Source organism: Rhinopithecus roxellana, chromosome 5 (genome assembly GCF_007565055.1).
Source record: "Rhinopithecus roxellana isolate Shanxi Qingling chromosome 5, ASM756505v1, whole genome shotgun sequence".
Taxonomy (NCBI): domain Eukaryota; kingdom Metazoa; phylum Chordata; class Mammalia; order Primates; family Cercopithecidae; genus Rhinopithecus; species Rhinopithecus roxellana.
Window position 1 is genome coordinate 77,528,322 of NC_044553.1, and position 15,733 is coordinate 77,544,054.

Below are 15,733 nucleotides of genomic sequence, written 5' to 3' on the forward strand. Positions count from 1 at the left end.
CTGAGTATACCCAAAGCCACACATAATAAAGAAAATTCTAAATAGAAGTAATTAACGTTCTTCTCCATGGGCCTTTCTGGTCCATGAGATCCCTCATACCCAAAGAAGTCTCTGGTCTACACACTGCATCTTTCACTAGTTTCTTTCACTCATGACTCTAAACATTGTTGTTTTCTTTAGAAATATTTTTCTTAAGTGAGTTATTACTTACTTTATTACTATCATACATATTTTGGATCCAATGCACGCAAAGGACATTTCATCAGCTTTAATGTTGTCTCCTCCAGTAATATGGACATGATATTAGGAGGGTTTCCAAGAATTTATGCGATCATTCCCAACTCAGCTTCTCCCCTGCTTTTAAGACAAGCTATAGTTAGGTTTTCCTATCACCATCACAGTCCTGCCTCTGGTAAATTTTTCTCTCTCACACTTAGAGATTCCATCTCAGACCTTGGCTCTTCTTCATCTTTTTTTTTTTTTTTTTTTTTTTTTTTTTTTTTTTTTTGAGACGGAGTCTCGCTCTGTCGCCCAGGCTGGAGTGCAGTGGCCGGATCTCAGCTCACTGCAAGCTCCGCCTCCCGGGTTTACGCCATTCTCCCGCCTCAGCCTCCCGAGTAGCTGGGACTACAGGCGCCCGCCACCTCGCCCGGCTAGTTTTTTTTGTATTTGTTAGTAGAGACGAGGTTTCACCATGTTCGCCAGGATGGTCTCGATCTCCTGACCTCGTGATCCGCCCGTCTCGGCCTCCCAAAGTGCTGGGATTACAGGCTTGAGCCACCGCGCCCGGCCTCTTCTTCATCTTTAGCAGGTGATACTGTAGTCACTGGACCAATCCCTAGCCTTGATCTCTCTGTTGGAATCACAGTGACATTTTCATCATGGGCAGGAGATCTGGAAGTTAAGTAGTTGAGAAGAGAGATGATGCCTAGGGGAAGGGAATAATTTGAGGTGAGGTTCAATAGGCAATGGTCTTTTGGCTTTTAAAATTCTTACTCCTCCTTTAATAACCAGTTCAAAAGACATCGTTTCAGTGAACCCCTCTCTCCCCCAGCGGACTTACTTTACCCTCCTGTGCTCTAAATGCATTAAAATATTTCTCAAACTGGTTAGGACAAAGCTTGAACCTCCTGGATTCAAATCATAGTTCCACTATTTTCTGTGTGGCCTTGGGCAAGTTACTCAACTCATCCATGCCTCACTTTGTGATAGAACATGTTATTAATGCTAGGTTTTCAGACTCTAAAATCCACCCTTTCTTCATTATGCCACACTAACTCTCCAAGTATCAATGTTCTGAAAAGAAATAGTCAGTGCTTCTACTTCTCCTAGATTATACCTCCCTTTCCAGAAGCGATTTCCCTATCCATCCTTCTAGCATAGAGCAGGGGAGTGACTCACCAGCAAACATGTAAAAGATGTCACTGCACCAGTTAAGATAATAGGTCCATAGGAGATCTGACTCCATGGCATCCCTAGTATGCCAGTGAACCTGTGCCACAAACAGGTTGAGGCAGAGGAGCAAGCAGGTAGCTAGGAACGGAAGAAAAGATGTCACAACCCATCAGCATCTTCAGTCTGCCTTCCCCGCCACCCCCAGCTCTTCAGCCTCCAGAGGCCATATGTATAGCAAGGATCAAAAAGATAAAAACTTGGGGATTGACCAAGATGAGAGAACAGGATCTATACCCTGGTAAAGTCAGCGAAGGTGTGTTCTGTATAATTAGATAAGGCAGATAGCTGGCAAGTTGGTGTGATACTGAAGAAGAGCAAAGAGATAATAAAAAGAGTATAAGGGTTTCAGAGAGAAAATTTGTTACCTTGACTATTACCATGGTAAAATACCCTGCTGATCTAGGTCTGTACCTGAGATGAAGCTGAGCATGGATACCTTCAGATCCAAGTTGGTGGTCATGCTTCCTCGACTAGGGAGCCAAGAGCTGAAGAGCCAGCCAAGGCCAATGAGTATGGTAAAGACAGAGATGAGAAAGAAGGCCCTGGAATATTGGAGATAATCTGCAGGAAGAAGAGGAAAGGAAGAGCATGGTTAGTCCAGTGAGGGAACTTCCCTTAAAAAGGCCAGACAGAGTCTTAGAGAAGGATGTAAGAACAAAGGATGATGGAGCAGAGCTTGCTACATGACATCCTTTTTGCTTGGAATTTCTTTACTATGATTGTTAAACTAAAGATAATATACAAATACTTCTGCATGCATTGATTTAGATATAAACTAGCTTATAAGATGTGTCACCAATGACAAAACAGATTAAACTTTTTTCTTGTTTCTAATTCTAGTTCTAAAAATAATAAGTAATATGCATTCAACATAAGCATTCAAAACACTACAAAAGAACAAAGAAGCAGGAAAAAAATCAGCCACAATTTCACTACCTAGAGGCAACCATTGTTAATATTTTATTTTATTTTTCTACCCTCTGTGCATAGTAGATACGATACTAGATATCATGTGGGTTTTTTCCTCAACAATATATGATGTGATTTTCCCCAGGTATCTGTTGTAAATATTATTTTCAGTGGCTACAAAATATTCTATCATATCAATATACTTTGCTTAATGATTTGCCCATTGTTTAGTTCCATTTGTTTTTCACTTTCAGCTGTATCTGGCATTTACAGGCCTTATCAGCCTAATACTACAAAATGAAGTCACATTTACTTTATTTATTTATTTATTTTATTTTATTTTTTTTTTTTTTTGAGACAGAGTCTCACTCTGTCGCCCAGGCTGGAGTGCAGTGATGCAATCTTGGTTCACTGCCGCATCTGCCTCCCAGGTTCAAGCAATTCTTCTGCCTCAGCTTCCCGAGTAGCTGAGATTAGAGGCACACGCCACCATGCCCAGCTAATTTTTTGTATTTTTTTAGTAAAGACAGGGTTTCACCATGTTGTCCAGGCTGGTCCTGAATGCCTGACCTCAGGTGATCTGCCTGCCTTGGCCTCTCAAAGTGCTGGGATTAAAGACTTGAGCCACCTCGCCCAGCCTCATTTACTTTAATTCCCATATTATGATGATTTCAAGCCCCAATTTACCAAACTGCAGGAATCTATCACAAAGTGTTTCCCCCACTTTTTTTTTTTATTCTGAGAGTCTCCCAAAGTCATATCTCATATTTGTTCAAGTTGCTCTTATCCAAGTGCCACACCTCTCCTTCTTCCATCTTTGGCTCTAGGTGTCTTCTCTTTGGCTCTGCCACTGTGGACCGGATGTTGGTAAGAGCAGCAGGGATATGCTCAACCTTACTTTTTGCTACCATATCCCTAAGATGCAACAGGTTCTTCAACTTCCCCATCAATATTTTACTGAAGATTTAGAAGGTAACTTATAATTACAAGTAGCTGCAGCTTTTCTGAGCTACCAGACACCCAGGAATATCTTCAGTATCCTTTATAAGGTGCCTCCTTATTTAGCTTCTTTTTCTGTCCCAATGTAGCAGGGACCAGCTCACCCCCACCCCAGTGGTTAGAAAGTTCTCTAACCACTTATATGCCTAAGAATCCAAGTCCAGCTTCTGAGTAACCCAGAGAGCAGAAATTACGTATCAAGTTTATCCAGTCTAATATCTGCCTCCTTGTTTCATTTTGTCCTCCAGAACCTACCACTTACTACTATGATGAATTGCAGGAATTTCCATTCAAAGAAACCACACTCCTATCCACAGAGGTTAAGTTGCTCTGTAGCCTCAACAAGTGAGCCACATTAAAACATAGTAATTCACAAGCTGCACATTTTCTGAATACTGGGTTATTCAGAATTAGCAGTATATGTAGCCAGCCAGAACATAAGCCCAGACTGAGCTGTATGAAGCCCAGGGTAACAGGCATGCTTTGTGGTATTTAGTCCACAATCCTCCATGAGCTCTAGCAGCCCTTGTCTATAGCCCTGGACTATTGTCTTCGTAGCCCTCTGACTATAGCTAACTGGACTAAACATGGGAACCTGACCCATCCTGGGACAATTTTATTCTTATGCTTGGAAATTGGATTTCCTCTTTTGCTTGCTTGAACTGAGAAGATGTAAAGTTTGACCGGAGTATCACCTTTTAGGCACTTACACACTAATAAACAGGAAAAACTGAGCTGTAGAGATAAAACAAAGCATAAACAAAGATGAGTGACAAAGTGACTGTAGAAAATCTAAGTGCCTGGCTGGCTTGATTTTCTTTATCTGAGATCCCAGCATCCCCTGGAATCCCCTAAGGTCCAGTGAACTTCCTGCTTTGGGAGTCTATGTTATTCCTCTGAGCCACATTTTTTTTTTCTTTATCTTTTTCTTTGAGATGGGGTCTCAGTCTGTAACCCAGACTGAGTGCAGTAGCATGATCTCTACTCACTGCAGCCTCCAACTCCCAGACTCAAGCAATCCTCCCACCTCAGCCTCCTGAGTAGCTGGGATCACAGATGCACAGCATCACACCCAGCTAATTTTTTGTATTTTTGGTGGAGGTGGGGTTTCACCATGCTGCCTGGGCTGGTCTCGAACTCCTAAGCTCAAGCGATCTGCCCACCTCAGCCTCCCAAAGTGCCGAGATTACAGGCTTCAGCCACCACACCTGGCCGATTCTTCTGAATCTTTATAAATAAGTTCACTGTTTAGCTTACACTAATTCAAATGATTTTAATATTCAGAACACCAAGGAGCACTGTCAAGGATATTTCCTGTCCAACTCCAGCCTAACACATAAAGTCCAGTTTCTCTTCTACCATGAGGAGAAGACTGCAACTTTATATATTTCTTACAATTCTCTCTGTGTTATCTTCTCATCTCCTGAAAACTACCTAAACAAGATCCTCACAACTCCAAAGGAACACTTTAAAGATTTGCAGCATAGAAGAGTCTAACCTTCCCAAAGTAATCAAGTCTATTAGGAATAATCATATACAACAAATTATATAAACAAACTAAACACTTAGATTCAGAGTCTAAGACATCTGCATTTGGTTAACTTTAGAGTTTTTTTATTCATATTACTATAAATAAATAAATGTCCAACAGCTGATTTCAAGCCTCTATCTCCTGTAACACCAAAGCTGATTTCAGCTTTTAAACAACAGTTTTTACAATAGTTTACTCATCAAAGTTTCAAAAATCTTAGGATCTTAATTACAAAAGGTCCTGCTTGTATGTTTCAGTAAGAAGCCTTGGTCCAGAAAAAGGGGTGCCTGAGATAAAATGAACACCCCTGTGTCACCTGTCTGGGTCAACTGTATCCAAACATTTCTGAAGTTTTCCTTACTGATATACTTTGATGCGGTTAAACTTAAGTTACAAGAATACCAAGGCACCTCTCCCAGCTTACTGAAGCTAATACCTTGGGAAGAGAAAGGATGTCACTTTCAATTTGAGGAGGAAGCACAAATCATCTGAAAAACTTGGTAAGATTTTTGTAGATGTTCTCAGGATCAGCCCAGCGTCAGTCAGCAATGCTACACTTCAGAGTACCATCGGGTAAGATGTAAAACCCCTACCAAGATTGGAGGGGGCACCACCCAACCAGAAAGCAGTAGTGTTCTGTGGCATCCCCTCAGATCTCAGTGAAATGAGAACATTCACCATTTGGCAGTTTGTAAATAATGGGTGGGATCTCCTTCTACTGTTGTGGAAGTAAAACTTGGCCAGGGAGCTTTTGGAAAGTGGTGCTGCTGGAGACAAGCTGGGGAATCAGCTCACTTACTTAGCCAAATCTGAACTTCCATGCTGCTGCCATTGTGACCGCTTTCAAGGCAGAGAAGGCAATACACAACTTCTCCAGGCTCAGATGAGGTGCCCCAAGTGGGTGGTTTTGGAATGGAAACGATCCTGGGTTGGAGACTTAGGACCCTGAAGAGGTATCTATGAAATCTGCTTAGTATTTAGGTCCCCTTGTAACCCAGCTGGAGTGCCAGAATAAAGCATCCCTACACAGCCTGGCAACGTGTACTGTATGGTGGTTCCTACGTTCCTAACTCTAGGGTGCCCAGTGACTTGACAAAAAGGCTTATCCTTTCTTTCCCACGCTCTGCAAAACAGTTCAAACTACTCTCTGTGCAATATATCCTTTACATTTCAGCCTGATCTCACCAGTGCTAGGGGAAAATAACAGAAGGGTCTGTTCTACACTTGAGACTTGCAGTAAAAGTGAAGGATACTGTCCTTTCCTCCCCATCCCTTCTTCATCCCATTAGCAACAGCCACAACAGAGAGGCTGTCAGTCATCTAGATCCGGGTGAAGTCAGAGACAGAAGCACAACACCCTGAAGTGAGCCCAGGGAATAGGAATATGAGCATGCACATTCTTAAACACACCTGAGATAGCCCCTGTGAAACTTACGAAAATGACTAAGGAAACTGTCAGGGAGGGGAATGAAATTCTTGCAATCCAGTAGGTAAAAGTTTGAAGTCATTGAATTGGAAAGTAACTATTAAACAATAATGTATTCGGAGGCCAGGTGCAGTGGCTTATGCCTGTAATCCGAGCACTTTGGGAGGCCGAGGCAGGGAGATCACCTGAGGTCAGGAGTTAAAGACCACCCTAGTAGGTCAGGTGCAGTGGCTCATGCCTGTAATCCCAGCACTTGAGAAGGCTGAGCGGGGGCAGATCACGAGGTCAGAAGATAGAGACCATCCTGGCTACCATGGTGAAACCTCGTCTCTACTAAAAATACAAAAAAATTAGCTGGGCGTGGTGGTGGGCGCCTGTAGTCCCAGCTACTCAGGAGGCTGAGGCAGGAGAATGGCGTGAACTTGGGAGGCAGAGCTTGCAGTGAGCCGAGATGACGCCACTGCACTCCAGCCTGGGCAACAGAGCAAGACTCTGTCTCAAAAAAAAAAAAAAAAAGAGCAGCCTAGCTAACATGGTGAAACCCCATCTCTACTAAAAACACAAAAATTAGCCGGGCGCAGTGACGCACACCTGTAATCCCAGCTACTTGGGAGGCTGAGGCAGGAGAATCGCTTGAACCCGGGAGGCAGAGGTTGCAGTGAGCCAAGATCACGCCACTGCACTCCAGCCTGGGCGACAGAATGAGATTCCATCTCAAAAATAAATAAATAAATAAATAATAATGTATTCAGGCAATAATAACATTATATTGTTGTCACAGGGAGATGAGGTCTGGAAATTTTGATTACATTTTGGGGAATTTCTTATGAGATCTGTATTGCAGCCTAATGACTGACTCTTGAATTAGAACTAGTTATAATAACATGGAAAATAGGGTGGATACTTGATTTATACTTGTGTACCTTAAGGATTCAGTTGACTTTAAATAATCACAGTCTGTAGAGATAAAACAAAGCATAAACAAAGATGAGTGACAAAGTGACTCTATAAAATCTGAGTAATTGGCCGGCTTGATTTCCTTGATTTTCTTTATCTGCATAAAGATGAATCCAGGGCTTCAAGAAATAACCTATTCACTGCTTAAGTGACATAATTTCGGGATTCTAATGCAGTAATTTCTTTTTTTTTTTTTTTTTTTTTTTTTTGAAACAGGGTCTCACTCTATCATCCAGGCTGGAGTACAGTAGCTTAATCTCAGCTCACGACAACCTCTGCCTCCCAGGCTCAAGCAATTTTCCCACTTCGGCCTCCCAAGTAGCTGGGATTGCAGGTGCCCACTACCATGCCCAGCTAATTTTTGTATTTTTTGTAGAGACAGGGTTTCGCCTTGTTGCTCAGGCTGGTCTCAAACTCCTAAGCTCAAGCGATCCCCCACCTCAGCCTTCTGAAGCACTGATGTCAGAGGTGTTTGAACCAGAGCAACTTTATCTTGAATAGGGGCTGGTTAAAATAAGGCTGAAAGCTACTGGGCTGCATTCCCCGGAGGTTAAGGCATTCTTAGTCACTGAATGATAGGAGGTCAGCGCAAAATACAGGTCATCAAGACCTTGCTGATAAAACAGGCTGTGGTAAAGAAGCCAGCCAAAACCCACTAAAACCAAGATGGCAACAAAAGTGACCTCTGATCGTCCTCACTGCTTATTATACGTGAATTATAATGCATTAGCATACTAAAAGACACTCCCACCAGTGCCATGATAGTTTACAAATGCCATGGCAATGTCAGGAATTTATGCTATACGGTCTAAAAAGAGGAGGAACCCTTAGTTCCGGGAATTGCCCACCTCTTTCCCCGAAAACTTACGAATATAACTCACCCCTTGTTTAGCATATAATAAAGAAATAGCCATAAAAATGGGCAACCAGCAGCCCTGGCGGCTCCTTTTCCTATGGAGTAGCCATTCTTTTATTTCTTTACTTTCTTAAATTTGCTTTCACTTTACTCTATGGACTCATCTCGAATTCTTTCTTGCCCAAGATCTAAGAATCCTCTCCTGGGGTCTGGATCAGGACCCCTTTCTGGTAACACTGGGATTACAGGCTTGAGCCACCACACTCAGCCCTAATTTATTAAAGATTTAAATAATAATCTTAAGGCCGAAATTTTAACGTGGGCACCCAGTTACATAAAGATAACTGCAGTTTTATCTTTTTGCCTAAATCTTTTAATCCATTTCTAGTTATTTCCTTGGAATTAATTTCTAGAAATGGAATTATTTACTCAAAGGAGATGAATATTTTTAAGTCTCTGGATGCACCTAATCATATTGCTTTGATTATACCAATTTGCATGGTATGTACGGGAACGCGTATGGGAGTGTATAGCAGTTGCATCATCATTTAAAAATCTGTTAATATGGTGGTTGAAAAGTTACATCTTGTTATTCATTTACCTTTCTTTAATGATTGATTGAGGTTAAATTATTTTTCCTATGTTTATTAGATAGTTATAGTTCTTCTTTTGTGCATGTCTATTGAAAAATAGTTTATTTGAGTTTGTGTCTTTTTAATACTTGGTGTATCCTTTTACTATATTAAGGCCATTAACATTTATCTTTCATAATTGTTGCAAATATTTTCTCTAGTTTTCATTTTATGCAGTTGAATTGTCTGTCTGCCTTTGATTTTAGTTTCTTCTCAAGATCATGCAGGAAACTGTCCCTTAATTTCAAATGTCGCAGCCCATGGCCAAATAACTGATGCTCTACCTCAGAGTTGGGCAGAGGTGCTCCCCTCCTGCTTATGTGAGGAAAATAGATGGGATCCCTGCTTATGTGAGAATAGCTGCTTTACTCACACATGTTTTCTTTCACAATACCCCTTTCTTTGTGTAAATTTATGTCTTGTGGGTGATGAGAAAACTGTCAGTGTAATGATATCTTTCCTCTAAGTTTTTCGTTTGATTGAAAAACTCATGCATACGATATTTTTAGCTCCCAAAACTTATTTTAAAATATTTTGTGTTGCACTTTCAGATTTATTTAAATTCACATAAAATTTGACATAAATAATATTATCTTCATAGCTGGCATTTGTTATACCACATATCTAACATACATTTAAATTCTATTCCACTGCTAGGAAAAGAACAAGCTGACCTTGAAAGTTAAATCTAATAGAGGTTAAGATATTTGCTTTATCTTCCAGCTATGATCAATCACTTCTCTTCTAATTCTGCAAGCCACATTAGAATACCAATCACATTGCTTAGCACTAACACCTTGTAAATTAGTTATTCCTAGGGCAGGTATGGTAGCTCACACCTATAGTCCCAGTACTTTGGGAGGATCACTTGAGGCCAGGACTTTGAGACCAGCCTGGGCAATATAATGAGAACTTTCTCTCCAAAAAAAAATAAAAATAAAAATTAGCCAGGAGTGGTGGCACACGTCTGTAGTTCCACCTTCTCAGGAGATTGAGCGGGAAGATTGCTTGAGCCCTGGAGGTGGAGGCTGTAGTGAGCAATGATAGTGCTATTGTGCTTCGGCTAGATGATAGAGCAAGAGCCTGTCTCTAAAAACAAACAAACAAAACAAAACAAAACAAACAAAACAAAACAAAACAGTTCTTCCCATCAAGTAAAAAGAGTATAACCCATTATTTAGGACAGAAAACAACCTGGAATAGAAGGGAGAAAGGGCACACTGAGGATACCAAAGACAGATCCATCCTGCACTTGGAGAGGTGAAAGCCGAAAGATCTTGGAGGAAGAAAGATGAAGGGCCAATCTGTGTGAGCAGAAATCTCTGCAATTGTGTGGGGCCTGTGGCATTTAATTCGGTGGCACTCACAGGGTGGCTTGGGTGTGTGGTTCCAGCACAGCTCATGGTTGCATAAGGTCCAGAGTCCTGCGTAGAGCTCAAGGCCATTCTTGATCACCAGGAACTGTACCCAGTTCAGTGGGGACATGGCGATCAGCATTAGGAGGCTAAAACTACAGAGGCTGCCACAGAGTATTCGGATGTAGATGTGTGCCTGATCCATAAGCTGCTGCTGCCCTTGGGATGACATCAAGGCACTTGGATGTTTCTTGGCAGGGAGGGTAGGCTACAAGGATGAGGGAAATATTGCCTACCCGAAAGGATAACCCCTGATCCCCAGGGTCACCTGCTTTTCTCTACCTCAAGCATTCCCATGTGTGTTTGATTTAAGGATATCTTTCCCTACTCCTAAAAAAAAAAAAAACCCACAATTTTCAGGGTGATCTTTTCTGTCTTTAGGATGATCCATGTAGCCCCACCTTTAAGTAAGTCCTCTTCTTCCCATCTGACTTCCAATTAGATACCTCCTCACCCTTTGGTATTTCCGGTTCCCCTTTATCTTGGGAACCTCAGGACTGTGGAAAGTCAAGGTTAAATGTTCCTTTCGCTCCATCTTGGCAGTCGGTTCTCTTTCTAACTGCCACGGAATTTGTCTCTGCATCTCCTCACACATGCTGGCAGAAGCAAAAAAGGGCCAGGACCCATGGCACAGATCCTGTTTCTGTTTTATTTTTATTTTTGGTTTGGTCAGATCAGGAAGAAATCATCATATTTTAAGCATCTGCATGTATGTGTGATGCTCCCCACCCTCCATTCTCCACTTACTCCCAACTCTTTTATTAAATAAATCCACAAATATTTTGTTAGCAGTGGCTGTGTGTCAGGCTTTGTGCTAGCTTCTGGGACACAAAAATAAATAAGACACAGTTCCCTCATAGCATATAAAAAAAGGGGAACTCATATGCTTGTTGGCCACATGTATTTCTTCTTTTGAGGAAGTGTCTGTTCATGTCCTTTGCCCACTTTTTAATGGGGTTATTTGTCTTTTTCTTGTACATTTATTTAAGTTCCTTACAGATGCTGGATATTAGACCTTTGTCAGATGCATAGTTTGCAAAACAATTTTCCCTTTCTGTAGGTTTTCTGTTTATGCTATTGATAGTTTCTTTTGCTATGCATAAGCTCTTTAGCTTAATTAGATCCCATTTGTCAATTTTTGCTTTTGTTGCAATTGCTTTTGGCATCTTCATAATGAAATCTTCGCTGGTTCCTATGTTCAGATCATTAGAGAAATTAAAACCACAATGAGATACCATCTCACACCAGTCAGAATGGCTATTATAAAAAGTCAAAATAATAACAGATTGTGACGAGGTTGTGGAGAAAAAGGAACACATACACTGTTGATGGGAGGGTAAATTATTAATTCAAACATTGTGGAAAGCAGTGTGATGATTCCTCAAAGATGTAAAGACAGAAAGAACTACCGTTTGACCCAGAAATCCCATTTTTGGGTATATGCCCAAAGGGATAGAAATCATTCTATCATAGAGACACATGCACATGTATATGTTCACTGAAGCACTATTCGCAATAGCAAAGACATGGAATCAACATCAATGCCCATCAATCGTAGACTAGATAAAGAAAATGTGGTACACATCCACCATGGAATACTATGCAGCTATAAAAAAGAACAAGATCATGTGCTTTGCAAGAAAATGGATGGAGCTGGAGGCCATTATCCTTAGCAAACTAATGCAACAACAGAAAACCAAATACTGCATGTTCCTACTTACAAGTGGGAACATGGACACATAGAGGGGAACAACAGATATTGGGGCCTATGGGAGGGTGGGGGGTGGGAGGAGAGAGTCAGGACAAATAACTAATGAGTACTAGGCTTAATACCTGAGTGATGAAATAATCTGTACAACAAACCCCCATGACATGGGTTTATCTATATAATCTGCACATGCACCCCTGAACTTAAAATAAAAATTTTAAAAGGGGGCAACTCAGATGTCTCTGGAACTCTATTGGTTGTGGCTATAATTTAAAGTTATATCCCTATCAGTAGCCAGTAGCCTGGAGTTCATGCCAAGGTTGTCTCAATAGGCTCGTGAACCAGTCTGTCAGTCATGGTCCTTCATACAGCATCTGTCTTTTTCTTCCTTTTTTGCTCTGGTTCCCTCTTTTCAATGTCCTCTACTCATGAAGCCATTTAAGGGCGCTGCTATACCACTGCCACTGCTGATAGGGCCCACTATGAATATGCCAGTATCTATAGCCCAGAACACTATAAGCCAATGTGCTAAAAGCCACTCGTCTTCAAGATACCCTAGCAGTGCTGGGTTCAAAATGTTCCATACGGTCCCCAAAGGACATGTATCAGCGTGCTCATAGCAGCACTCTATAATAGCCCCAAGTTCAAAACTACCCAAATGCCCATCAACAGAAGAATGGAAGATTGCGGTCTATTTATACATTTGAAATACTATACAGCAATACGAGTAATCTACAACCACCTGAGCAAAGAGGGATGAATATTATCTACATAATGCTGAGCAAAAGAATCCAAACACAAAAGAGTACATATGTATGATTCTATTCATATGAAGTGCAAAACAGGCAAAACTAATCTGTGTTGTTAGAAGTCAGAAACACTCTGGGGAGGAAGATGGCTAGGTATTGGAAGGAGACATGGGAAGGGCTCTTGGGGTGCTGTAAAGGTTCTTTCTTGATCTGTGCACTGATGACCAGCTTTCTGTATGCACAATTTCTCTATATACATGGTTTTTGTTTTGTTTTTCTTTTTTGAGGCACAGTCTTGCTCTGTCACCTAGTCTGGAGAGTTGTGGTGTGATCTCGGCTCACTGCAACCTCTGCCTCCCAGGTTGAAGCAATTCTCCTGCCTCAGCCTCCCAAGTAGCTGGAACTACAGGTGCCCGCCACCATGCCCGGCTAATTTTTGTATTTTTAGTAGAGATGAGAGTTCACTCTGTTGGCCAGGCTGGGCTTGAACTCCTGACCTCAAGTGATCTGCCTGCCTCAGCCTCCCAAAGTATCTATATGCATGTTACACTTCAACTAAAAGTTAAAAGAGGCCGGGTGTGGTGGCTCATGCCTGTAATCCCAGCACTCTGGGAGGCCAAGGTGGACAGATCACTTGAGGTCAGGAGTTTGAGACCAGCCTGATCAACGTGGCAAAACCCCATCTCTACTAAAAATACAAAAATTAGCTGGGCGTGGTGGCAGGTGCCTGTAATTCCAGCTACTTGGGAGGCTGAGGCAGGAGAATTGCTGGATCCGGAGGTTGCAGTGAGGCGGAGGTTGCAGTGAGCTGAGATCACGCCATTGCACTCCAGTCCGGGCAACAAAAGCGAAACTCTGTCTCAGAGTTAAAAAAAAAAAAAAAAAAAGAATAATTTGAGTATATGAATCAAGAAGCTTAAACATAGTTGTATCTTTTGTCTCAGTAATTTCATCCCTAAAATCTATAAAATCAATAACTAAGATTATTACAGCTTATTTCAATAACCTCCCATCTACCAGGAACTGTGCTAGGTGCTTTATATACATTAACCTACTTGCTTTCTGAATCACATTTTTCACTTTATTTTCTGATTTGTTATTGCTAATGAATAAATTATTTTTTCAATGTATTTACCTTTTATCTGGTCATTTGACTGAATTATTTAAATTCTAATTATTCTGTTGGCCAATTTCTCTAAGATTTTCTAGGTAAACATCTTATCATCTGCAAATGATGATCATTCTGTTTCTCTCTTTACAAAATATGTCATATTGCACTGGCCTGGCATGGTGGCTCACACCTGTAATCCAACACTTTGGGAGGCCGAGGCGGGTGGATCACTTGAGGTCAGGCATTCGAGACCAGCCTGGCCAACATGGTGAAACCTCATCTCTACTAAAAATACAAAAAACTTAGCTAGGTGTGGTGGCACGCACCTGCAATCCCAGCTACTCGGGAGGCTGAAGCAGGAGAAATGATTGAACCTGGGAGGCAGAGGTTGTAGTGAGCCAAGACTACACCACTGCACTCCAGCCCGGGCAACAAAGAGAGACTCCATCTCAAAAATAATAGTCATATTGCATTGATTAGACCCTTTAGAATAGTCTTCATGAAGTATTAAGGGTGATGGGCATCATTATCTTACTCTTGACTTTAATGGAACTGGCTTTACTGGTCTTTGTTTATTTGTATATTCATTTTTGTGTTAAAGAAGTTCCATTCCATTTCTATTTTATCAAGATTTTAAAATTTAGAATGGCTGTATCAAATTCCCTCTTAGCCTCTAGAATATGGCTTTTCTTCTTTAATCTATTTAATGTAAAAATTGCATTGATACATTTCTTAACATTTATCTAATTTTACATTCCTGTAATAAAAAAGTATTTATGAACATGGTACATTATTCTTTAATATAGTGCTAGGAGTATTTGTTTATATACTCAAACCAAGAATTATCTAGAATTTTCAAAATATATCCACATGTTTAGATTTTTTTTTTTTTTTTTTTTTTTTTTTTTTAGTTTTAATATATTATGGTCAAATAACATGTCCTACAAGAACTCTTTTCCTTTTGAAATTTAGTAACATTTATCATTTAGCCAGTTTTCCTAAATGTCCTTTAGGCATTTAAAAACAATGTGTAAAGTACAAAGTTTTAAATATATTTGTGTAGAATGTAAGATTCTAAATCTATCACATTAAAATTATCAATAATAATATTCGGGTTGTTCCTATTCTTGTTAGTTTTTTCTCCACTTGATAAAATAAAAAATAGGCTGGGCACCGTGGCTCATGCCTATAATTCCAGCACTTTGGGAGGCTGGAGGGGGGCAAGAATTCTGGGCTTAAGCCCAGAATTTCGAGACCAGCCTGGGCAACATGGTGAAACCCCATCTCTACAAAAAAACACAAAAATTAGTCAGGTGTGGTGGCGCATGTCTGAGGTCCCAGCTACTTGGGGGACTGAGGTGGGAAGATTGCTTGGGCCAGGGAGGTCGAAGATTCAGTAAGCCGTGTTTATGCCACTACACTCCAGCCTGGGTGACAGAGTGAGATCCTGTCTCAAAGAGATAAATAATAAAAATGGAATAAAAATAGACTATTAGCTCTTTATAGGTGCACATGAAAAGATGCCCCTAATATACTATCAATTGAAAAATGTATAAAATAGTGGTTACATCATGCCCTGATTTTTTTGTTTTGAAGGATTATAAATGTGTGTATATAGAAAATAGTCGGGCTGGGCTGGGCACGATGGCTCATGTTTGTAATCCCAGCAGTTTGGGAGGCCGAGGTGGGCGGATCACCTAAGGTCAGGAGTTTGAGACTAGCTCTCAAACATGGAGAAACCCTCTCTCTACTAAAAATACAAAATTAGCTGGACATGGTGGCGCATGCCTGTAATTCCAGCTACTCAGGAGGCTGAAGCAGGAGAATCACTTGAACCCAGGAGGTGGAGTTTACAGTGACCCGAGATTGCGCCATTGCACTCCAGCCTGGGCAACAAGAGGGAAACTCTGTCTCAAACACACACACACACACACACACACACACACACACACACACACACACACACACACAGAAAGAGAGAGAGA

General features: G+C 41.0%; 2 protein-coding genes across 3 annotated transcripts in view; both read right to left on the reverse strand.

The window, feature by feature from the left end:
• Positions 1-15,733, reverse strand: part of BBS4 (Bardet-Biedl syndrome 4) — a 393,503-nt gene that overhangs the window by 252,934 nt on the left and 124,836 nt on the right. The window lies entirely within an intron of this gene.
• Positions 396-10,715, reverse strand: TMEM202 (transmembrane protein 202). Its single transcript, XM_010364813.2, has 6 exons — positions 10,635-10,715; positions 10,133-10,388; positions 1,867-2,016; positions 1,402-1,533; positions 782-928; positions 396-460 (listed from the first exon to the last, which is right to left on the reverse strand). Exons 1-6 carry the CDS (start codon positions 10,713-10,715, stop codon positions 396-398), a joined length of 831 nt encoding a protein of 276 aa, XP_010363115.2.